The sequence below is a fragment of the Pongo abelii genome, chromosome 19 (assembly GCF_028885655.2).
Source record: "Pongo abelii isolate AG06213 chromosome 19, NHGRI_mPonAbe1-v2.0_pri, whole genome shotgun sequence".
Lineage (NCBI taxonomy): Eukaryota > Metazoa > Chordata > Mammalia > Primates > Hominidae > Pongo > Pongo abelii.
In genome coordinates this window covers 57,197,322-57,223,037 of record NC_072004.2, presented here as the reverse complement: position 1 = coordinate 57,223,037, position 25,716 = coordinate 57,197,322, and the positions used below count along the sequence as shown (strand labels likewise).

General features: G+C 46.2%; 2 protein-coding genes across 2 annotated transcripts in view; both read right to left on the bottom strand.

Moving 5' to 3' along the window:
• Nucleotides 1-19,426, bottom strand: part of TEX14 (testis expressed 14, intercellular bridge forming factor) — a 108,969-nt gene extending 89,543 nt beyond the window's left edge. The window contains exons 1-2 of the mRNA XM_054537034.2: nucleotides 19,135-19,426; nucleotides 11,783-11,919 (exon numbers count right to left, since the gene is read on the bottom strand). Coding sequence (XP_054393009.1) covers nucleotides 11,783-11,919; nucleotides 19,135-19,154 — 157 coding nt within the window. The 5' untranslated portion in view covers nucleotides 19,155-19,426. The remainder of the gene's footprint in view (nucleotides 1-11,782; nucleotides 11,920-19,134) is intronic.
• Nucleotides 19,427-20,161: 735 nt separating this feature from the next.
• The window catches only part of IGBP1C (IGBP1 family member C), a 31,713-nt gene continuing 26,158 nt past the window's right edge, over nucleotides 20,162-25,716 (bottom strand). Inside the window, exon 2 of the mRNA XM_054537036.2 lies at nucleotides 20,162-21,565. Coding sequence (XP_054393011.1) covers nucleotides 20,313-21,335 — 1,023 coding nt within the window. The 5' untranslated portion in view covers nucleotides 21,336-21,565 and the 3' untranslated portion in view covers nucleotides 20,162-20,312. The remainder of the gene's footprint in view (nucleotides 21,566-25,716) is intronic.

Genomic DNA, 25,716 nt, shown 5'->3' with positions numbered 1-25,716 from the left:
GGTGGCTCACTCCTGTAATCCCAGCACTTTGGTAGGCCAAGGCAGGTGGATCACCTGAGGTCAGGAGTTTGAGACCAGCTTGGCCAACATGGTGAAACTCTGTCTCTACTAAAAATACAAAAATTAGCCAGGTGTGATGGCACTTGCCTGTAGTCCCAGCTACTAGGGAGGCTGAGGCACGAGAAACACTTGAACCCAGGAGACTGAGGCTGCAGTGAGCCCAGATTGTGCCACCGCACTCCAGCCTGGGTGACACAGCGAGACCCTGTCTCAAAAAAAAAAAAAAAAATGGTATTAGCTACTATTTATTGAGGTCTTGCCATGTTCCTGGTGTCATATGAGATAAGTACTATTAGTAATCATCCCAGCTTTATAGATGGATAAACTGACACACAGAAAGATTAGGTAACTTGCCTAAGGTCACACAGTTTTGAAACAGAACTGGTAGGTCAGGTGCCAGAGCTTATTATCTTAACCACTATCCAGTTTTTCTACATGCTAAGCACTATTTCTAGGAATTGAGCATATAGCAACAGAATGAAGTAAATAAAGGCTCCTACTCACACGCAGAGCTTACCTTCGTGTGTGTGTGTGTGTGAGTGACAGACAGAGAAACAAATGCACAAGAGAATGATAAATAATGAGGCATGTAGAGAATTATAACAGTGTTGAAACAGGGAGACTTGGTGGCTATTTATTTACTTATTTATTGAGACGGTCTTGCTCTGACACCCGGGCTGCAGTACAATGGTGCAATCTCAGCTCAATACAACCTTTGCCTCCTGGGCTCAAGCCATCCTCCCACCTCAGCCTCTCGAGTAGCTGGGGCTACAGGTGCAAGCCACCAAGTCCGGATAACTTTTTTATTTTTTCTAGAGACAAGGTTTCATCGCGTTACTCAGGCTTGTCTTGACCTTCTCAGCTCAACTGATCCACCAGCCTCAGCCTCCCAAAGTGCTGGGATTACAGGCGTGAGCCACCATACCCTGCCCATCGGTGGTTACTTTAGATTTGAGAGGTTAGGGAAGGAGAGGGTTTCCCTAACCACTCAAAGGTTATTTAAGCCAAGACTTGAATGATTAAAAAGTAGCCAATCAGGTGGCTGGGAGCAGTGGCCCACACCTATAATCCTAGCACTTTGGGAGGCCAAGGCTGGAGGATCACCTGAGGTTGGGAGTTCGAGACCAGCCTGACCAATATGGAGAAACCCCATCTCTACTAAAAATACAAAATTAGCCGGGCGTGGTGGCACATGCCTGTAATCCCAGCTACTCGGGAGGCTGAGGCAGGAGAATCGCTTGAACCTGGGAGGAGGAGGTTGCGGTGAGCCGAGATGGCCATTGCACTCCAGCCTGGGCAACAAGAGTGAAACTCTTATCTCAAAACAAAACAAAAAAAAGTAGCCAGCCAGGCTGCTGTGCCTATGGAGTAGCCATTCTTTTCTTTCTTTCTCTTTTATTTATTTATTTATTATTATTATTATTATTATTAGAGATGGAGTCTCATTCTCTCCAGGCTGGAGTGCAGCAGCTTGATTTCTGCTTACTGCAACCTCCCACTCCCACGTTCAAGTGATTCTCCTGCCTCGGCCTCCTGAACAGCTGGGATTATAGGTATGCACCACCACATCCAGCTAATTTTTGTATTTTTAGTAGAGACAGGGTTTCTCCATCTTGGCCAGCCTCGTCTCTAACTCCTGACCTTGTGATCTGCCTGCCTCGGCCTCCCAAAGTGCTGGGATTACAGGCGTGAGCCACTGCACCCAGCCAAGTGATAGATGTTTTAATCCATTATCTCATTTAATCCTTTAAACAACTGAAGGAGAATAGTTGATTATTTCTCCTTTCATAGATGCTGGGTATAGCATCTGTCACACTGCTGAAGGAACCACAGTTGGAACCTAAGCCTGTCTGGCACTAAATCAAGTCCCTGTTCTTTCTGGTAAGCCGAAGAGGTCTTCTTCAGAAGTCTAGTCTCCAATCAATTCATTTCTCTAATGAAGCATTAAATACGTCATCTCTCAAAGTTCAGTCTGAATGACTCATCTTCCTGGCTTCTAAATCCCTGAGGAAGTCTACCCATTTACTTCTAGGAAAAGTTAGCCCCAATTTCACCTCAATTAACACATCTCAGATATGATGATGTACAATTGTTTTAGTCACTTAACATCCTGCTGTAAATTTCCTGCCAGGAAGCACAGGTTCACACGGACATTCACATGGCACAGTGTTCTAATCAACCACACTTTTAATGGCATTATAGCAGCATCACAAATATGACCATCAGGTTGTAAAGATGCTTAGCAGTCAGTTTTCTTATTCAACTGCCTCTCCTAATAGAATCTCCTCACAGACAGCTCTGAGACAGCCAAATGCTCCGTACTTAATTTTTTTCAGAAAAAGGGACAGCATTGGGGCAATCTGGCCAGGTCTGGGACATATCTTTTGGGTTCAGAGCAGTTCCATATATATATATATATATATATATATATATATATATATATTTTTTTTTTTTTTTTTTTTTTAATGGAGTTTTGCTCTTGTTGCCCAGGCTGGAATGTAATGGCACTATCTGGGCTCACTGCAACTTCTGCCTCCCGGGTTCAAGTGATTCTCCTGCCTCAGCCTCCCACCTAGTATATTTTGAATTTATAAAGTACTTTCCGGTCACTTTCATCCAAGGGTCCTGTCTCTGGTCTGGGCCCTTCTGTATCTGTCTTCCATTCTCTATTCCTCCAATCTTTCTGGAAACCTCTCACCATCCATCCCTTGGCCTCCTCTGAGCAGTTTCTCCAACTTCACATGGGTGTGACCATCACTCCAGTACATTCTCACTTAGTTCATGTCACCTCTTCTTGAAGCCTTCTTTGACCTCCGCAAATAACACTGACCACTATGAGTTTTGTGTCCCTAATCATCCTTGTATGGACCTCTACATAGCTCACTCTGTTCCAAATACATTTACTTCCCCTTACTAAACTGTGAGCTCTTTAAAAGCAGAAACATGTCTTATTTATCTCTGTATCTCCAGCACATTGCCTGGCACAGCAGATGCCCAGTAAATGCTGACTAACTCAATGAATGATGAATTGATTGTTCCTTCCCTCAAGCCCTGCTACTGACCTGTTGGGAACAACCTGGTTTTCCCTTCCTTCTTATTCTACTCCTCCCCCAATAAAGCTGGCCTGTATGTAAGACAGTGAGGTACCTGTCAGCAGGGTTCCTGGCCTTTTCTTGCCTATCCTTGGTTTCAAAATATGTCTGTGCAGTCCAGATCACTCCTCTGAGCTTCTGGCTCAGATATCCAGCTTCTACTTGACATTGCATTTAGGTGAATCACAGATATCTCAAATACAGCCTACCCAAGCTGACTTAGATCAGCTTCCTCCCAAACGTATTTCTCTTTTAGGGAATAATATCACTTTCAACCATGTTGCTCGAAACAAAAACCTAGCCTATAGCTGCAGTGGCATGTGAGTCTGTCCTCCCATCTATGCGAGAGGACCACTTAAGCCCAGGAGTTCAAGTCCAGTCTGGGGCAACATAGTGAGACCCTGTCTCAAAAATGAAAAAAAAAAGTAACCTAGGGCCGGGCACAGTGGCCTACAACTGTAATCCCAGCACTTTGGGAGGCCGAGGCAGGCGGATCACCTGAGGTCAGGAGTTTGAGACCAGCCTGGCCAAACTGGTGAAACCCCATCTCTACTAAAAAAACACAAAAATTAGCCAGGTGTGGTGTTGTATGCTGTAATCCCAGCTAATAGGGAGGCTGAGGCAGGAGAATCGCTTGAACCCAGGAGGTGGAGGTTGCAGTGAGCCGAGATTGCGCCACTTCACTCCACCAGCCTGGGCAACAGAGCAAGACTCTGTATCAAAAAAAAAAAAAAAAAAAAAATGAAGCCTAAGTCATCTTATTGTTTTCTCCCTCCCCCCACACACCTCATAGCCTCCTGCAGCCAGAGCAGCCATTTGAAAATGCAAATCTATTCATACCTGTGTTACATGATGGAGGTAGGTCACCAAAAAGACCAAGCTATGATAGAGGTTTGGGACCTTTAATACCTTACCCTACCATTAACCTCTAGGGAGAGGAGAGGGGCTGGAGATTGAGTTTAATCACCAATGACCAATGATTTAATCAATCATGCCTACATAATGAGACCTCCATAAAAATCCATAAATAGGGTTTGGAGAGCTTCTGGGATGGTGAACACACTGAAGAACTGGGAGGGTGGAATATCACCAGAGGGAATGGAAGCCCCTCCCCCCACACCTACATAAAACCCTGGGTATCTCTTACTTTTGGCTATTTTTGTTTTTTTGAGATGGAGTCTCGCTCTGTCACCCAGGCTGGAGTGCAATGGCACGATGTCGGCTCACTGCAAAATCAGCCTTCCAGGTTCAAGCACTTCTTCCACCTCGGCCTCCCAAGTAGCTGGGATTACAGGCGCATGCCACCACACCTAGCTAGTTTTTGTATTTTTGTAGAGATGGGGTTTCACCATGTTGGTCAAGCTGTCAAGCTGGTCTTGAACTCCTAACCTCAAGTGATCCACCCACCTCGGCCTCTCAAAGTGCTGGGATTATAGATGTGAGCCACTGCGCCTGGGCTTTTTTTTTTTCTGACTGAGTTTTGCTCTTCTGCCCAGGCTAGAGTGGCAAGATCTCGGCTCACTGCAACCTCCACCCCCTCGCGTTCAAGCGATTCTCCTGCCTCAGCCTCCCAAGTAGCTGGGATTATGGGATTATAGGCGCCCGCCACCACGCCTGGCTAATGTTTGAATTTTTAGTAGAGACGGGGTTTCACCATGTTGGCCAGGCTGGTCTTGAACTCCTGACCTCAGGTGATCCACTCGCCTCGGCCTCCCAAAGTAGGATTACAGGTGTGAGCCACTGCGCCTAGCCTTGGCTGTTCTTGAGTTGTATTCTTTGCTTTTTTAACTTTTTTGTTTGTTTGTTTTGAGATGGAGTCTCGCTCTGTCACCCAGGCTGGAGTGCAGTGGCGTGATCTCAGCTCACTGCAACCTTCGCCTCCCAGGTTCAAATGATTCTCTTGCCTCAGCCTCCAGAGTAGCTGGGACTACAGGCCCGCACCACCATATCCAGCTAATTTTTTTGTATTTTTAGTAGAGACAAGATTTCACCATGTTGGCCAAGATGGTCTCCAACTCCTGACCTCAAGTGATCCACCCGCCTTGGCCTCCCAAACTGCTGGGATTACAGGTGTGAGCCACCGTATCCAGCCTATATTAGTCTTTATAACAAAATTATAAAATCATATTGTAGGATTCATAACTCATAGATATATTATGGCTTCTATAATTTTTTTTTTTTTTTGAGACGAAGTCTCGCTCTGTTGCCCAGGCTGGAGTGCAGTGGCGCAACCCCGGCTCACTGCAAGCTCCACCCCGCGGGTTCACGCCATTCTCCTGCCTCAGCCTCCCCAGTATCTGGGACTACAGGCACCTGCCACCGCGCCTGGCTAATTTTTTGTATTTTTAGTAGAGACGGGGTTTCACCATGTTAGCCGGGATGGTCTTGATCTCCTGATCTCGTGATCTGCCCGCCTCGGCCTCCCAAAGTGCTGGGATTACAGGCATGAGCCACACCGCCTGGCCTATGGCTTCTATAATATAAAGGATAAGAGAAGGGGAGAAATGAACCTATGAGGTTGCATCTTTTATGTGAAGTGGTACATTATTAACTGTAAGTAAACTGTTAAAAGTTAAAGATATAGACAGTCATCCCTCGGTACCCATGGGGAACTGGTTTCAGGACCCTCCCATACCAGTAAAATCCAAAGATGCTCAAGTCCCTTATATAAAATAACACAGTATTTGCATATAATCTATGTATCTATCTACCTACCTACCTATCTAATCTTCCTGTATATTTTAAATAATCTCTAGATTATTTATAATATCTAGTACAACATAAATACTATGTTAATAGTTGTTAGTCTTCATTTTTGTTTGTATTTTTTATTGTACTGTTATTGTTTAATTGTTTCCTTTTTCCTAATATTTTTGATGCTTGGTTGGTTGAATCCACAAATGTGGAACCCACAGATAAGTAGTGTGAACTGTATTGAAATAACTAGAGCAACCACTGAAAAAACAATGTAAAGAGGTATAGCTTAAAAGCCAATCGCTATTATAAGTTAAAATGGAATTCTAAAACCTATTTCATTAACACAAAAGAAGGCAGGAAAGAGAAGAAACAAAAAACAGAGGGTAAAACACAAAACAATATAAAATGGGAGTTCTTAAATCGAACCAAAATCCTTCCAATAGCCCACAAGGCTCTGACTGGTCCAGCCCAGGCCTCCCTTGCCAGTTTTATCTCACATCTCTCTCTCCACCCCATTAGTTTTCCCCTCAACTCACGTCAACCAGACCCTTTTCTTTTCTAGCTCCTCTCCATCCTCAGAGCACAACTCCTGCCTGATCAACTCCTTTTCTTTTTCTTTTCATTTTTTTCAGAGATGGAATCTCACTATGTTGCCCAGGTTGGACTCCTGGGGTCAAGTGATTCTCCCACCTCAGTCTGCAAGTAGCTAGGACTACAGGTATGTGCCATGGCACCCAGCTTGGTCAACTCCTCTTCTTCCTTGAGGTCCTGGCCTAAGCAACACTTCTTCTGAGAAGTTTCTCTTGATTATCCCATAGACAAGGAGCCTCAGATGAATCTTTTGTGCTCACTTCACTTCCTGCCCTTGTCAGTACACTTCAGCTCCCAACTTATGTCTGTTTCTTCTGTTAGATTATGGTCCCAAAGGGCACAGTCATAATCTGTAACAATCGGTTTTCTGCATGAGCTAAACTGAGTAGGATACAATCAGGAGACAACTTTCCCCTCAAGCACACTTTTTTTTTTTTTTTTTTAGACAGAGTGTCACTCTTGTTTCCCAGGCTGGAGTGCGATGGCACCATCTCGGCTCACTGCATCCTCCACCTCCGGAATTCAAGCGATTCTCCTGCCTCAGCCTCCCGAGTAGCTGGGATTACAGGTATACGCCACCACCCCTATTTTATGTTTTTAGTAGAGACAGGGTTTCACCATGTTGGCCAGGATGGTCTGGAACTCCTGACCTCAGGTAATCCGCCCACCTCTGCCTCCCAAAGTGCTGGGATTACAGACTTGAGCCACCATGCCCAGCCTGGAACAGGCTGACAGAAAAAATGGATTCTGCAGCCCGGCGCGGTGGCTCACACCTGTAATCCCTGTAATCCCAGCACTTTGGGAGGCCGAGGCGGGCAGATAATGAGGTCGGGAGATCGAGACCATCCTGGCTAACACGGTGAAACCCCGTCTCTACTAAAAATACAAAAAAATTAGCTGGGTGTAGTGGCGGGCATCTGTAGTCCCAGCTACTCGGGAGGCTGAGGCGGGAGAACGGCGTGAACCTGGGAGGCGGAGCTTGCAGTGAGCTGAGATCGCGTCACTGCACTCCAGCCTGGACGATTGAGCGAGAATCCGTCTCAAAGAAAAAAAAAATGGATTCTGCCTGAGATGCCTATCAAGGAGGGGAAGGAAGAGCCAACCAAGAGTGTGCTTGAGTCACGCAAAAAAAAAAAAAATTGTTGTTCCACTAAAATCAAAATCTCAATCTTTCAACAAATTCCAATTTCTCTCTCTCTCTCTCTCTCTCTCTCACTTTTTTTTTTTTTTTTTTTTTGACAGTCTTCCTCTGTCGCCCAGGCTAGAGTGCAGTGGTGCAACCTTGGCTCACTGGAACTTCCACCTCCGAAGTTCAAGCGATTCTCCTGCCTCAGCCTCCCAAGTAGCTGGGACTACAGACATGTGCCACCAAGTCCAGCTAATTTTTGTATTTTTAGTAGAGACGGGGTCTCACCATGTTGGCCAGGTTGTTCTCAAACTCCTGAGCTCAAGTGATCCACCCGCCTAGGCCTCCCAAAGTCCTGGGATTATACGCGTGAGCCACCATACCCAGGCCAATTCCAATTTTTTCCCTCCTCCGCACTGCAGGATGCAGCAATGCTCTGTTAATTCTCCTCCTTGCTTCTCCACTCTTCCTCTGATCTCAACGCTGTTTGTGGCAACTCCAGAGCTGAGGCAAGGGGGAGAACCAATGAGACAAAAAGAGGCAATGGCCTTCATACTCAGCTGATGCCCCGTGTAGCTTCTGGCTTTATCCTAAAGCCTGTCCTTTTGTGGAAGGTGCTAGTGGGTCCTTCAAGTACCTCCACCACACTGTGCAGAACCCCACACAGGCCAGTGCTCTCGTCTGCTGATTTCTTGCCCACCACTCAGCTCCCTCCCTCTAGAGCCCTACCTGCAGCCTCTCTGTTGGGATCCTTTCTTCCTTCACAGGTAGAATCCCCTTAGATGGCTCAGCTACCCACTGTGGAGTCTACTTGTGCAAGTGTGACTAATTACTGCTAGCCTCCTATGCTCACCCACCCATCAAGGACTGCTCCAAGTAGGAGACAGATAGCAGTCTTCTTGCCTCCTCAATTCCAGGGAACACTGCAGCTTCTTGGCGTGTCACTTTGGTGGCAGCTTGGGGTAGGCTGACATATTTCAACTGTATAGCAGGCTGGGACTCAGGTCTCATCTCTCCTGCCTGCAAGCACTACAATTCTCTCTGAGGTTTGCCTAAAGGGCCTCTTGAGACTGGCCAGGACGGGGAAAGCCACAGCCTTCTAATCCTGTGAATTTCTTTTTTTCTTTTTCTTGTTTTTTTTTTGTTTGTTTGTTTGTTTGTTTTTGAGACAGAGTCTTGCTCTGTCGCCCAGGCTGGAGTGCAGTGGTGAGATCTCCCGGGTTCACACCATTCTCCTGCCTCAGCCTCCCAAGTAGCTGGGACTACAGGCGCCCGCCACCACGCCCATCTAATTTTTTGTTTTTTTAGTAGAGATGGGGTTTCACCGTGGTCTCAATCTCCTGACCTCGTGATCCGCTCGCCTCGGCCTCCCAAAGTGCTGGGATTACAGGCGTGAGCCACCACGTCCAGCCTTTTTATTTTTTTTCTTTGAGATGTTGTTTTGCTCTTGTTGCCCAGGCTGGAGTGCAATGGCACAATCTCAGCTCACTGCAACCTCCACCTCCCAGGTTCAAGTGATTCTCCTGCCTCAGCCTCCCGAGTAGCTGGGATTACAGGCACCCACCACCACACCCAGCTAATTTTTATGTTTTTAGTAGAGACTGGGTTTCACAATGTTGGCCAGGCTGGTCTCAAACTCCCGACCTCAGGTGATCCACCCACCTCAGCCTCCCAAAGTGCTGGGATTACAGGCGTGAGTCATCACACCTGGCCCTGTGAATGCCTTTTAAAGACTCTAAGGATTATTTAAATCATTTCCTAACAAGCCCTCTATTAGACTGTGGGAGAACTTATCGCCCCTTATTCTGCACTCTGAGGCTTCAGATGGAATTCCCAGACACAGATGAAGTCCTGTTCCATATCCAGATACACCTGTTAACCCCATCCCTTACTTACTCTAACTGAATATCAAGCATTTGAAGATGCAGAATATTCAGGAGATGTCTAGGAGATAATAATAAATATCATAATACTCTGATGTTCACTAAAAAAATTGATGTTCAATATAGGTATGCTATGACTTCTAGTGACTGTCTATCCACACTATTCACTGTGAGAAACAGAGTTTTATTTATTTTTTATTTATTTATTTTTTAGACAGAGTGGTCTCACTCTGTCCCCCAGGCTGGAGTGCTGTGGCGCGATCTCAGCTCACTGCAACCTCCACCTTCCAGGTTCAAGTGATTCTCCTGCCTCAGCCTCCCCAGTAGCTGGGACTACAGGTGCCCACCACCACGCCTGGCTAATTTTTGTATTTTTAATAGAGATGGGGTTTCACTATGTTGGCCAGGCTGGTCTCGAACTCCTGACCTCAGGTGATCCACCCCCGTTGGCATCCTAAAGTGCTGGGATTACAGGCGTGAGCCACTGTGCCCAGCCCAGAGTTTTATTTTTGTTTTTGTTTTTGTTTTTCTGAGACAGAGTCTCACTCTTGTTGCCCAGGGTGGAGTGCAATGGTGAGATCTAGGCTCACTGCAACCTCTGCCTCCTGAGTTCAAGCAATTCTCCTGCCTCAGCCTCCCAAGTAGCTTGGAATACAGGCGCCCGCCACCACACCCGGCTAATTATTTTCAGTAGAGACGGGGTTTCACCATGTTGGCCAGGCAGGTCTCGAATCCTGACCTCAGATGATCCATCCTCCTTGGCCTCCCAAAGTGCTGGGATTACAGGTGTGAGTCACCACGCCTGGCCCGAGAAGCAGAGTTTTACAACGTTTTATTTTAAAACATATGTGGATATGTTATGGAGTAAAATGCAAATTTTTGAGGGGAAAAAAAAAACCCAGGACCTTTCACATAAATGATTGAGCTCAGTGTGAGCTACTTCAGCTATGGACCCTAGGGGTAGCACATGGAAAGGTTTGAGAACTTATTTTTTTTGTTGTTGAGATGGGATCTCACCTCAGCCTCCTGGTGTGGTGGACTACAGGCATGCGCTACCATGCGTGTAGTACCAACTAGTGATTTTTTTATTTTTATTTTTTGTAGAGACAGGGTCTCACAGTGTTGCCCAGGCTGGTCTCAGACTGGTCTTGAACTCCTGGCCTCAAGCAATTCTCCTGCCTCAGCCTCCCAACGTGCTGGGTTTACAGATAGGTGGGATCCACTGTGCCAGCCATGAGAACTTTATGAGGGAACTATTCAGTGGGATAGGTGGAAAATTGGGGTTACCCTTCTGGACGTCTTCAGAAATGCTGTTGAATCAAATGGAGAAAAACCAGGTCACCCTGACTATTCCACAAATCAGCAAAGACAACTTTCAGAAGCCTCCCCTTCAATACTAAGAAAAGAGAGGGGGGATCCAGCAGGACCTCTGCTCACGTTGAAAATAGCAGGTCTGGGTTCATTCCTGTAATGCTAGCACTTTGACAGGCTGAGGTGGGCAGATCACTTGAGCCCAGAAGTTCTAGACCAGCCTGGGCAACATGGCGAAAGCATCTCTACAAAAAACAAACAAAAAACACATAAATTAGCCAGGCATGGTGGCTTACGCCTATAGTCCCAGTTATTTGGGAAGCTGAGGCAGGAGAATCACCTGAGCCCGTGGAGGTCGAGGCTGCAGTGAGCTGTGATCATGCTACTGCACTGCATTTGGCAACAGAGTGAGACTCTGTCTCAAAAAAAAACAAAAAAAAACAAAAAAGAAAAACAACAACAGGAGCCAAACACCAGAAAAGGTTCTATTTGTATATGGGTTTTTGTTTGTTGGTTCTTTGGTTTGTTTTCTCAGACCAAATTCACATGGCATGTTTGTTGGTTCTTTTGAAGACTGCCTCAGCCATTGAGCCATGTCTGCCTGTATCCTTCAACAAGAAAACCCCGGAAAAAAGGCACCAAGTGGAAGTAAGGAGCAAGGAAGGAGATAGCTGTGAACATTGGCCTCCTTAGTCAACCACAGGTGTCAGAGAACTCAATGGATGGAGCAGATTTGAAGGAAAGAAATCAGGCAGAATCAAAGGTGGGTGACTTCAGAGAAACCACAGGAGCCTAGCAGTAGCAGCTGGATGTGCTTGTGGTTCCCCAACACAAAACAAAACATCCTCAAAATGAGGATTTAACACCTCTCTTGACTGCACTGCTAGAGAACATCTAATTTCTACATTTAATTTCTGGATTTCCCCAAGGACTCATTCATAGCTTTATGACATTCCTTTTCCTCTGAACGCTATTCAGAAATGTGTACCAAGGTGCATCTGCCATCTCAACATGGTGCTTACCTTTCTTAAGAATTTTCTTCAGTTTCACATAGTTCCCTTGTTTGACATACTCATGAAGTTGAGCTTCCAGGGAGTCATTTCTTAAGGTACCAAGTTGAACAGGACAGGGGACTGGAAGAGGAACAGCCCGAGACATCCTGTTCCAAAAGAGAGCAATATGCTTATTTTAACTGAACCAGAAATGCAAGGAAACAACTTAATTCTTTCACATTTAGAAACCTGTCCAGCCACCTTCATTAATAATGAAGATTAGGGGAATAATTATTGAAACTCTATGAGATTAATGTTTTTCCTCAGTGTTATCGCTGAAATTAAAGAACTTCAATATACTGTTGAATATAGGAATGGTGAGAAGAGACAAGTAAAAAATATATATATTTGAATATATTTGATATGGTTTGGCTCTATGTCCCCACCCAAATCTCACCTTGAATTGTAGTTCCCATAATCCCCACAACGTCATGGGAGGGACCTAGTGGGAGGTAATTTAATCATGGTGGCGGTTACCCTCATGCTGTTCTTGTGACCAGTGAGTAAATTCTCATGAGATCTGATAGTTTTATAAGGGGCTTTTCTTTCTTTTGCTCAGTACTTCTCCTTCCTGCCATCACGTGAATAAGGACGTGTTTGCTTCCCATCTGGCATGATTTTAAGTTTCCTGAGGCCTCCCCAGCACTGCAGAACTGAGTCAATTAAACCTCTTTCCTTTATAAATTACCCAGTCTCGGGTTTGTCTTTATTAGCAGCACAAGAACAGACTAATACAATATTTGTCACTAATTACCAGGACTGAAAAAGTGAAGACTTCTAGGAAGTAAAATCTAAATACCCGTTTATTGTGTCATTAAGATAACTTGGAGAGTATTGACTTTGAAAGGTTAGAACACAAATGCAGTCATTATGTAAAGCTGGATAGTATAACATAGTGGTTTAGGTTCACAGTTCAGACTCTGAAACTGTCTTGGCTCTGTCACCTCCCTGTGTGACCTTGAGGAAATTATTTAACACTGATAGGCCTCAATTTCTTCATCTGTAACATGAGGATAATAATAAGCAGAGGGTTGCTGAGAGTTTCTTTTTTTGTGTATGTGATGGAGTCTCACTCTGTCGTCAGGCTGGAGTGCAGTGGCGCGATCTCGGCTCACGGCAACCTCTGCCTCCTGGGTTCAAGCGATCCTCCTGCCTCAGCCTCCCGAGTAGTTGGGACTACAGGTGCACACCACCATGCCCAGCTAATTTTTTGTATTTTTAGTAAAGACAAGGTTTCACCATGTTGGACAGAATGGTCTTGATCTCTTGCCCTTGTGATCCGCCTGCCTCAGCCTCCCAAAGTGCTGGGATTACAGGCGTAAGCCACGGCGCCTGGTCTGAGAGTTTCAAAGGAGCTAATTTGTGTACAGTGCTTAGCATAGTACCTGGCACCAAACAAGTTCACTGTAGTTGTTAGCTGTTACTGTGCATAAGAACCATGCAGAGAAATTTTAACTTTCCAAATGTGGCAGCCACACCTGACTATCATTCTTACAAGCAAGTGTCTGTGGTGTACCTACTGCTATGATTTGAATGTGTCCCCCAAAATTCATATGTTAAAAACTTGATCCCCAATATGGAGGCGTTGGGAGGTAGAACCTTTAAGATGTGTTTAGGTCATGGGGGGCACCACTCTCATGAATGGATTAATGCTATTGTCATTATAAAGGAAGTAGGTCGTTATGGCAGGAGTGGGTCCCTTATAAAAGGATGCGTTCGGGAGACATTTGAGGTTTCTTTCCATCTCCTTGTTCGGCAGCCCTATGATTAAACCTCTTTGTCTGCTGCAACCCAGTGTCTCACTATACTGACTTGCCACGTGGGATTACAATTTAGCAGTGATCCTATGAAAAGATGCCCCTTGTGGGCATTTAACCATGGCTCAGTGCCCCCTTTGTGGCAGTCCAGGTTTCCATCAGCAGCCAGAACAATCTGGTTCCACTAACCCTTTACTATAATTTTGATGAATGCATATGTTAAACATTAAAGAATTGGAGAAACTGGGCCCGGCATGGTGGCTCATGCATGTAATCCCAGCACTTTGGGAGGCCAAGGTGGGCGGATCACAAGGTCAGGAGATTGCGACCACCCTGTGAATGGTGAAACCCCATCTCTACTAAAAATACAAAAAATTAGCCAGGCATGGTGGCAGGCGCCTGTAGTCTCAGCTACTCGGGAGACTGAGGCGGGAGAATGGCGTGAACCTGGGAGGTGGAGCTTGCAGTGAGCTGAGATTGCGCCACTGCACTCCAGCCTGGGCGACAGAGCGAGACTCCATCTCAAAAATAAAAAATAAAAAGAATTGGAGAAACTGGTGCCTGAGTACTACAAGGGCTGGAATGCGAAAACAAACCCATTAAGACACCACCTGGCCTTTCTCAGGCCCTAAAGTCTGATCAAATAATAATAGCATTTTTACACATACACCTTGTACCAAGGACCACTTAAGATTAAGAAACTTTCCAAGACTCTAGAGAAAGCTTTCCAGAGCCTAGATCCTAGTTAAAGATTAGATATGGATTGAATGAAACACTCCACCTTGTAGGTGCACTCCCGCATATAGGCATGGACCTTGAATGTATATAAGCTTTGGGAAAAAAAAAAAACTTGTAACTTTTTTTTTTTTTTTTTGAGACAGAGTCTTGCTTTGTTGCCCAGGCTGCAGTGTAGCAGCACGATCTCAGCTCACTGCAATCTCCGCCTCCCGGGTTCAAATGATTCTCCTGCCTCAGGCTCCCGAGTAGTTGGGATTACAGGTGCCCACCATCATTACCAGCTAATTTTTGTATTTTTAATAGAGTTGGAGTTTCACCATGTTGGCCAGGGTGGTCTCAAACTTCTGACCTCAGGTGATCTGCCCACCTTGGCCTCCCAAAGTGCTGGGATTATAGGCGTGAGCCACCGCACCTGGCCAAAACTTTTAACTTTTTTAGTTGGTCTGCTGAGTTACTCCAACCTTCTCCCTGTAACCAGTTGCAGAAATTAACTCCTTTCTTTTTTTTTTTTTTTTTTTCTGAGACAGAATCTTGCTCTGTTGCCCAGGCTGAAGTGCAGTGGTGAGAATGGCTGAAGTGCAGCCATTCTCCTGCCTCAGCTTCCTGGGTAGCTGGGATTACAGGCACCTGCCACCACATCCAGCTATTTTTTTCTTTTTTTTCTTTTTGAGGAGTCTTGCTCTGTCACCAGGCTGGAGTGCAGGGGCGCAATCTCAGCTCACTACAACCTCCACCTCCCGGGTTCAAGCGATTCTCCTGCCTCGGCCTCCCAAGTAGCTAGGCCTACAGGCACCCACAACGCCCAACTAATTTTTGCATTTTTAGTAAAGATGGGTTCTCACCATGTTGGCCAGCATGGTCTCGATCTCTTGACCTCATGATGCACCTGCCTCTGCCTCCCAAAGTGCTGGGATTACAGGCGTAAGCCACCGCACCCGGCGAATAATGTTTGTATTTTTAGTAGAGATGTGGTTTCACAATGTTGGCCAAGCTGGTCTCAAACTCCTGACCTCAGGTGATCCGCCTGCCTCGGCCTCCCAAAGTGCTGGGATTACAGAAGTGAGCCACCGCACCTGGCCAATAAACTCCCTTCTTTCCCAGTCTGGATCTCATTATTGGACTGTGAGAACAAGCAGCCAGTCATTCTGTCCTGGAACACCGTGACATTTCGGCACCCCGAGACGAGCCCTCCTTTAAGCCAGGGGCCATGTCTGGCACCTCCCTTGTAGGCAGGGGCATTGCCGACCTTAGGCACATAAGCTGGCTTGCAGCAGAGAAATGGTTTCTGATTCTGGAAGACGTCTCTGATGATTATTCCCAAGCATAATCCATATTCCCTTTCCCTTCTTCTGATCTGTTGGCCTCCTCAGAGGCCCTGTAAACTCTTCAGGGTCCTATTAAAGGGCACTGTTTTGGGGAGGTACTCCTGGGCCCTTCAGGTCTCAGTTCAGAAACCTGGTTTTGGTTGGACGCGATGGCTCACACCTGTAATCCTAGCACTTTGAGAGGCCAAGGTGGGTGGATCATCTGAGGTCATGAGTTTGAGACCAGCCTGGGCAACATGGCAAAATGCTGTCTCTACAAAAAATAAGAAAATTAGCTGGGCAGCCGGGCACAGTGGCTTACGCCTGTAATCCCAACACTTTGGGGGCCAAGGCGGGTGGATCACCTGAGGTCAGGAGTTCAAGACCAGCTTGACTGATACGGTGAAACCCCCATCTGTACTAAAAATACAAAAATTAGCCGGGTGTGGTGGCAGGCGCCTGTAGTCCCAGCTACTCAGGAGGCTGAGACAGGACAATTGCTTGCACCTGGGAGGTTGAGGTTGCAGTGAGCCGAGATCATGCCACTGCACTCCAGCCTGGGCAACAGAGCAAGACTCTGTCTCAAAAAAACAAAACAAAAACCAAAAGGCTGGGCACAGTGGCTCACACCTGTAATCCCAACACTTTGGGAGGGTGAGGCAGGTGGATCACGAGGTCAGGAGTTCGAGACCAGCCTGACCAACATGGTGAAACCCCATCTCTACTAAAACTACAAAAATTAGCCAGGCGTGGTGGTGGGCACCTATAATCCCAGCTACTCAGGAGGCTGAGGCAGGAGAATCGCTTGAACCTGGGAGGCAGAAGTTGCAGTGAGCCAAGATCGCGCCACTGGGCTCCAGCCTAGGCAACACAGGGACTCTGTCTCGAAAAAAAAAAAAAAGAAAAAAATTGGCCGGGCGTGGTGGCAAGCACCTGTAGTCCCAGCTACTCAAGAGGCTGAGGCACAAGAATCACTTGAACCTGGGAGGTGGAGGTTGCAGTGAGCCGAGATCATGCCATTGCACTCCAGCCGGGGTGACTGAGCAAAACTCCCATCTCAAAAAAAAAAAAAGAAAAAAGAAAAAGAAAATTGGGTTTTATTTCTTTAATTTAATGTTTTTAGAGGTGGGATCTTGCTACATTGCCCAGGCTGGTCTTCAACTCCTGGCCTCAAACAATCCTCCTGCCTCAGGCTCCCAAAATTCTGGGATTATAGGTGTGAGCCACCATGCTGTCCAAATCTGGTTTTATTTTTATTTATTTATTATTTTTTTTAAAAAATAGAGATGAGGTCTCACTATGTTGCCCAGGCTGATCTCCAACTCCTGGGCTCAAGTGATCCTCCTACCTCAGCCTCCCAAAGTGCTAGAATTACAGGCATGAGCCACCACGCTGGGCCCAAATCTGGTTTTAGAATTCTGATTTGTGAGGGCTTGTGCCTGTTCTCGTCTTGTCTGTGTGTCGGGGGTGGAATCCTGAAGGAATCACTAGCAGAAGCTCAGCAGGCCTCACTCAGAGGGAACCTCTTGTCTGTTTTGCCAGGTTAAAACTCAGATACTGAGGGGAATAACTGGTGTTTGTGTCTTTGTCATGTGTATATTATAATTTTGTCTGGGCAATACGGGAAATGCTTTTTTGTTTTTTTTGTTTTTTTTGAGACAGAGTCTTGCTCTGTCACCCAAGTTAGAGTGCAGTTGTGCAATTTTGGCTCACTGCAGCCTCTGCCTCCCAGGTTCAAGCAATTGAAACAGCCTTTGCAAAATTATGACTGAGACAGTGAAAGAGATCTAACTTAACTTACTCCATCTTGCTTCTAACTTCCAAGCTGTCCTTGTTCATTCCTGGGTGTAGGCTCAACTAACTTTGGGAGAAACTTAGTTTGTAGTTTAAACAAAGATGGTAACAACCTTTTCCCAAAGCAGACCTCCTTCTTGTCTGGGGACAAGATTGCCTTTGTAGGACTAACATTAGCCACAAGATTAGAAATTATGGTTTAGGAGTCATGCAGCTGGATGCTACAAGATTCTGACCGTTCCTAAACTGCTCCTAAGATCAGTGCTTGATATATTTGGTGCAGACCTTGCACTTGATGGATCAGCTGGCACCACCCAGATCAATAAACTGGCTCATCTGATCTTGTGGTACCCAACCAGGAACTGACTCAGCACAAGAAGACAGCTTTGACTCCCTATGATTTCTTCCCTGACCAATTAGCACTCCTGGCTCACTGCCTTCCCTTTACTCACCAAGTTATCCTTAAAAACTCTGTTCCTCGAATGCTCCACGAGACTGATTTGAGTAATAATAAAACTCCGGTCTCCCGCACAGCTGGCTCTGCATGAATTACTCTCTATTGCAATTCCCCCGTCTTGATGAATTGGCTCTGTCTAGCCAGCAGGCAAGGTGAACCCCTTGGGTGGTTACACTACTCTCATGCCTCAGCCTCCCAAGTAGCTGGGATTACAGGCATGCACCATCTGTACCAGTGTGTACCACCTGCGCACTGGCTTTTTTTTTTTTTTTTTTTTTGAGACAGTCTCACTCTGTCACCCGGGCTGGAGTGCAATGGTGTGATCTCGGCTCACTGCAACCTCTGCCTCCTGGGTTCAAGCGATTCTCCTGCTTCAGCCTCCAAAGTAGCTGGGATTACAGATGTGCGCCACCATGCCTGGCTAATTTTTTGTATTTTTAGTAGAGACAGGGTTTCATCATGTTGGCCAGGCTGGTCTCAAACCCCTGACTTCAAGTGATCCACCCGCCTCGGCCTCCCAAAGTGCTGGGTTTACAGGCTTGAGCCACCCTCAGCAATTCATCCCATCAGAACAAAAGGCTAAGGTAGCAAACTGGTAAATTTATCTGCACAGGAAAACAGAACTACAAGGGATGAGGTACTTAACTTCCCACCTGAAGACCCACGAATTTTTTTTTTTTTTTTTACTTCTTCATTGAGATAGGGTCTCTCGCTCAGACAGGACTGCAGTGGCACAATATTGGCTCATTAAAGTCTCCCTCTGGGATCAAATGATTTTCCACCTGTCTCCCCAGTAGCTAGCACGGGCGCGTACCACTACGCCAGTCTGACTTATTTTTCCACCCTTCCTAGAAACGTTATAAGATACTTAGCAAGCACCTAATTAAAACAGACGTAACCTAAAAGGACGTAAGCTCATAACCACAACTCCAAAACCAAACACGCGCTACTACAACGACTGTGAAAATAAGCACACGCAACCACACACAAGCCATCTCTTAAACTGGTTCAATCACAGGAAAGCGCGAAATTACGGAGCTGATCTTCCTTATATCCGGTGAAGTTACAGGAGCAAATTCATCTGGAATAAAACGGATAAACCCCAACCCAAATAAGCCTCTTTTTCCACACACGCCACAGCGTCTCCTCCCCCACCCCCTTCAACAAACAAACTATCTACTGTTAGCTGCTACCTCACCATCGTCCTCAACACACTACTTAGTCATGGCAAATTGTATTATGAGTTGTTTTTAGACATCGCTTCGAAACTACCTCTTCTTCGTATGACACATCTCAGACTACACCTTCTTTGGTATTCGCTAGAAAATTTCTCCGCGCGAAGAACGCACTAGAACCGGCAATCACTGCGCCCCTATCTACATATGCCCGCCTCTTATAGTGACGTCACCACCTGCTTCTGTACTTTCTGACTGAATTCCCTTACGGATCGGTTCGCTCTAGCTACCGCTCCCAAGGATTCAAAAGAAATCGCATTGTGTGATAAGAAATTTTTTTTTCTTTTTTCTGCACAGGCTCATATAATAGAACTTTTGTTATTTTTTCAGAGAATTCATACAGCCATTAATTATCCAGACCTATTTCTCAGTGCTTTTCAATGGCGTGATCTCGGCTCACTGCAACCTCTGCCTCCCAGGTTCAAGCAATTCTCCTGCCTCAGCCTCCAGAGTAGCTGGGATTACAGGCGCCTGCCACCACGCCTGGCTAATTTTTGTAGTTTTAGTAGAGATGGGGTTTCACCATGTTGGTCAGGCTGGTCTTGAACTCCTGACCTCAGGTGATCCGCCCACTTCGGCCTCCCAAAGTGCTGGGATTACAGACATAAGCTACCGCACCTGGCCCTCAGTGCTCTTTTCATTCCACTTAAGAAATTGGAACACACCAGGATGAGGATGATGATGCCAAAACTAGATTGATGGTTCACATCATCTAGGGTACAAATACACACTTAATAATTTAACACTTTAGGCCAGGCGCGGTGGCTCACGTCTGTAATCCCAGCACTTTGGGAGGCCGAGGCGGGTGGATCACCTGAGGTCAGGAGCTCAAGACCAGCCTGACCAACATGGTGAAACCTCGTCTCAAAATACAAAATATTAGCTGGGCGTGGTGGCGGGCACCTGTAATCCCAGCTACTCGGGAGACTGAGGCAGGAGAATCACTTGAACCTAGGAGGTGGAGGTTGCAGTGAGCCGAGAGCCGAGATCGCGCCATTGCACTCTAACCTGGGTGACACATAAAAAACTCCATCTCAAAAAAATAGATAAATAAAATAACAATAATAATTTAACACTTTATTGAACTCAAAGCAACATTAAGCATCTTTGCCTTCGTTGTACACAGCTGTAGGGGAGCCCAGGGAGGGGAAGGCTGCATGGTTTTCCTGGGCGGGGAAGGTGTGCACCCTGCAGTCCTGCCGTGTTGTGGGAAGATTAGCCCATGTTCTGTCGGTTGCCGTAGCCCCTAGGGTTGGTGTCCTTCCAGTCATCCCACTCTCGAGCTCTTTGGAGTGTTTGTTCATCATCCTCTTCCTCCTTTTCTTGATCTTCCTGTTGCTGAGTGGCTTTTCTGAATTCTTCTGGTGTTGCCCTGGCTATTCCCTGATCTGGTAACACTCCATGTTTCTGATGTTGATCATACCAGTCACTCACTGTCATGGAAGCCAGACTTGGATAGCCAACGCCAAATACTTTGGCTTGCGCCATGTTCCGAGTGAGAATGAAGGGTTTCATTGGAGGCCTCTTCTGGTGAGATGAGTTCGAAGTGGATGCCTCTCTTGAAGAGTCTTTCTCTCCCAGGATCTTAATTTCCTGATCAATGCTCTCAATCTCTTCTAAGCTGATATCAATCCACCTCTGAAGGTGAAGAAGATAATATTCACGAACACGCTCATCATCTGCTTGACCACTTTCCACAGCAGATTTCATTGTAGACAACCTATGCTCCAACACCTTCCTCTGCTTGTATCGCTCTATTTTAGCCTGTCTTTGAGATGCCATAGCAACGAGGCTAGGATAAGCCGTGGAGGTAATAGCACTGTGATTTTCAGCTGAGTTGGTCTTGGTTTGGGGCAGCTCAAACTCGGCCACATGATAGTAATGGCACTGAGTTAAATATTTTATAAAGTGTTCGCGAGCCTGCTGCAAATGATCTAGACGCTTACTGGGGTTGACTTGTTTCATGGTGAGGGCTCCTTGAAACGCTGGCACCATCAGGTACTTCAAGTCGGTGGAAGTAATCTCCTCCAAATCTTCATTTCGGCTGAACAAGTCAAGCTGCGATAACATTTTGGCAACCTTCTCAAGGAGGTCGAGGCCCTTGAACACCTTTTCTTGGACTATTCGGGAACCGGTGGGTTCAGTCGCTCCTTCGACTTCGTCCAGAAGCTGTTTGCTGGAATCGAACAGCTCGGGGAGCCGCGGCGGCGGCAGGAACTCGTCTTCAGCAGCTGCCATCTTGGGAAGGCTGACGTGAAATGTTGATTCCTTTCCTTTCTGGACACACGTAAAGATTCTGGCGTGGATTTCTAACAACCAGTCTGAATCGGGCGCTGCAGGGCAGGGCAGTCAGGGAGGCGGTGGCGTTGGGGGCAGCATAGGGGAAGTCAACGGAGTCGGTTGTGCCGGGTCTGAATCGCTGCTCCACTCTGGGTCTTCGTCAAACTTTGTCTCTCTGTTTCCGTTTCCTAAAATTGTAAAGTGGGAATAATACTGCCTGCCTGGCTCACAAGATTTCTGTGAGGACTGAATAAGAGAATGCATGTAAAAATGCGGCTACCCCCAACCCAGGCTATTCTGCCCCTCGACTGCTGCTCCCCGTACTTTGGGACACCCAAAGTAACTTTGCCAAGATTCAAGTATCTGCAGTTCCTGCCACAGAGGGAAGTAGCATCAGGCCCGGATTTGGTAACAAACCGAGTGTTCTTGTATGTCTATATCTGTGTATGTATGATGTAAAAAGTACTGGGATTACAGGCGTGAGCCACCACGCCTGGCCTTATAAAACTCAGTTTTTAAAAATTACTGAGTGGCCAGGCGCGGTGGCTCACGCCTGTAATCCCCCACTTTGGGAGGCCGAAGTGGGCGGACTAGGAGGTCAGGAGACCCAGACCATCCTGGCTAACACGGTGAAACCCCATCTCTGCTAGAAATACAAAAAAATAGCTGGGCGTGGTGGCAGGCGCCTGTAATCCCAGCTACTCAGGAGGCTGAGGCAGAAGAATTGCTTGTACATAATACATATTATGTGTGTACAGATACATAGCACACATATCACACACACACACACACACACACACACAGAATCAAACCAACTACATGACCAAATTATGACTAAATCAAAGACCCCAAATAAGTTGAGATGGAGAAACACAGCCCCTCAGTACAGAATGTTGTTTGGAGAGTTCCCTCACACGTGGGGAACGGCAGCAACAGGTACACCTATTAATCTCAGATCATGGCTGTTCCTGCCAACTCAGGTGTGCTGTCCTAAGACATGCCCCTCAGTTTGTGAGTCTCACCTCATCTCTGAATTTCCAACCATCCCTTAGCCTCATGGGAGTCAAGGAAGGAAGGGATGATGCTCAGAAATATGAGAGTGACATATATACTCAGTAATTTTTAAAAGCTGAGTTTTGTTATATAAGTTCACAAAGCAGTTGTGACTGTTAAAATGTCATTAATGTGACCGGGCGCGGTGGCTCACGCTTGTAATCCCAGCACTTTGGGAGGCTGAGATGGGCAGATCATGAGGTCAGGAGATCGAGACCATGGTGAAACCCCGTCTCTACTAAAAGTACAAAAAAATTAGCCGGGCGTGGTGGTGGGCACCTGTAGTCCCAGCTACTTGGAGAGGCTGAGGCAGAAGAATGGTGTGAACCCGGGAGGCGGAGGTTGCAGTGAGCCGAGATGGCGCCACTGCACTCCAGCCTGGGCGACAGAGTGAGACTCCATCTCAAAAAAAAAAAAAAAAAGTCATTAATGTTGGCCAGGCATGGTGGCTCACACCTGTAATCCCAGCACTTTTAGAGGCCAAGGCAGATGGATCACCTGAGGTCGGGAGTTCAAGACCATCCTGACTAACATGGAGAAACCCTGTCTCTACTAAAAATACAAAATTAGCCGGTTGTGGCGGTGCATGCTTGTAATCCCAACTACTTGGGAGGCTGAGACAGGAGAATTGCTTGAACATGGGAGGCGGAGGTTGCAGTATGCTGAGATCACACCACTGCACTCCAGCCTGGGCAACAAGAGCAAAACTCCATCTCAAAAAAAAAAAAAAAAAAAAAAAGTCATTAATGCCAATGTAACTGAATCTAAATTTTTTTTTTTTTTTTTAAAGACAGAGTCTCACTCTGTCACCCAGGCTACAGTGTAGTGACATGATCTTGGCTCACGGCAACCTTCATCTCTTGGGTTCAAGCAATTCTCCTGCCTCAGCCTCCTGAGTAACTAGGACTACAGGAATGCACCACCACACCTGGCTAATTTTTTGTGTTTTTGGTAGAGATGGGGTTTCACCATGTTGGCCAGGCTGGTCTCGAACTCTTGACCTCAGGTGATCTGCCTGCCTCGGCCTCCCAAAGTGCTGGGATTACAGGCATGAGCCACTGTGCCAGGCCACTAAATGTCTTACTCAACACCCTGAGTTGTGGGGAGCCAAATCCATTCACTCCTGAAACACACTGGCCCTGAAGCTGCATTTCTCAGCCACAAAGCTCTGCAATAAAAACCATACTAACTCTATTTAGGTCAGGGGCGGTGGCTCATGCCCGTAATCCCATCACTTTGGGAGGCCGAGGTGCTGATATCACCTGAGTTTGGGAGGGTCGAGGCTGTGTTGTGCCACTGCACTCCAGCCTAGTGAGAGTGAGACCCTGTCTTAACTGCTCCCCCAGCAACAACAAAAAAACAACAGCAAAAACCCAACTCCACACTATTTAGTACAATTGCTGACTTAGGACAATTGCTGGATTACCTTCATCCACAAAGTGTGACCCAGCCCACCTCAGTTATACTATATAATCTCATTATTGAACTACCTTCCTAATTTTATTCTAGAAGGTTTGATTTCACATGAGGAAAGTAATACTTTGGCTGCTTTCAATGGTATCCATGAATACCAGGCTGACCACAGCTCTGAGGCCTCTATGATTATTTGTGCCCCCCATGGCTCTGCTATCACAGGTATTAACAGACCCTTTTTCCTATGCTGGGAGAACTCCATTTCTGATGACCACATTGTCTACTCCAGTATTTTCGCCATTCATAAAGTATTCTTGAATTTCTTTGCTGCTAATGATGAAAAACACCTGTTCACAAGTCATTACTTACATGTAGTGCATACTTCTCATTTACTCACAGCCACTTAAATGTTCAAGGTCCAGTCCGCTGGCCTAGCCACTGGGGATACTAAGAGGAATAATGCAGAGACAGAGTCTGCCTGCAATAAATAAGATCATAGTCTGTAGGGAAAACAGACTTGCCAGACTTATAAAAAGTTCAGCAGGGCCACAATACGATTTTGAAGGGCCCATACTTTTGCCTTCGTGTGCCTGCCTCCTCTGTTAAAATATATATATTTCCATTAAAATATATGTTAAAAATGCTATCTTATGACTGCATTGATTAAAAGATGAATATATTATTATATATGACATTTTCTTCCACCTAAAAATTCATTTTTTTCTTCTGATTTTCAAAAGAAGTGCCCCTAGGCACTATGCCTGTGGTACCTAACAGATAAGGCCACCCTGGGTTCAGTGGCACTGAGTGGATCCCAGGCAGTTTGGAAGGGCTGAAGTACAAGTTTTCCAGGTAGATGAAGAAGGGCAGGGCATATAAGTACATTCCAGGAAGAGCAGGCATATAAGTTTGTGGAAGTAATACAGCAAGGCTCTCTGGAAACTTTAAAATAAGGAAACAGATTAAGTTAGAGCAATGCTTGTCCAGTGGAATATGGTGTGGGCAACATTCAACATATTCAGTTGAACATTTTTAGTAGCTATATTATTATTTTTATTATTTTATATTTATAGAGATAGAGTCTTGCTATGCTGCCCAGTCTGGTCTTGAGCTCCTGGTCTCAAGCCATCCTCCTGCCTCAGCCTCCCAAACTACTGGGATTACAAGCATGAGTCATCAGGCCCGGCCCACATGAAATTAACTTTATTATCATGTTTTGGCTGGGTGCAATGACTCATGCCTGAAATCCCAGCACTTTGGGAGGCTGAGGCAGGATGGCTTGAAGCCAGCAGTTGAAGATCAGCCTGACCAACTTGCCTAAACCCTGCCTCTACTAAAAATACAGTTAGCTTATTGTGGTCGTGCGTGGCTGTAGTCCAGCTACTTTGAGGCTGAGGCATGAGAATTGCTTGAACCTGGAAGGCGGAGGTTGCAGTGAGCCGAGATCGCACCACTGCACTCCAGCCTGGGCAACAGGGTGAGACTCTGTCTCATAAAAAACAAAAAACAAAAAAACCCACAACTCATTGCGTTTACCTTACTAAAGTTCCTAAGCATTAAACAATAGCAAGGTACAGCTTTAAACAGTAAGCAAAGGTAACAACCCTGCAACCCCAAAGCATTCTTAAGAACCAAAAGAAACAATGAGAGGAAAAAAAAAAAAAGTCTGGGTGCGGTGGCTCACGCTTGTAATCCCAGCACTTTGGGAGGCCGAGGAGGGTGGATCACATGAGGTCAGGAGTTCAAGACTGGCCTGACCAACATGGTGAAAACCTCGTCTCTACTAAAATTACAAAAAACTAGCCAAGCGTGGTGGCGGGTGCCTGTATGGAGGCTGAGGCAGGAGAACTGCTTCAACCGAGGAGGTGGAGGT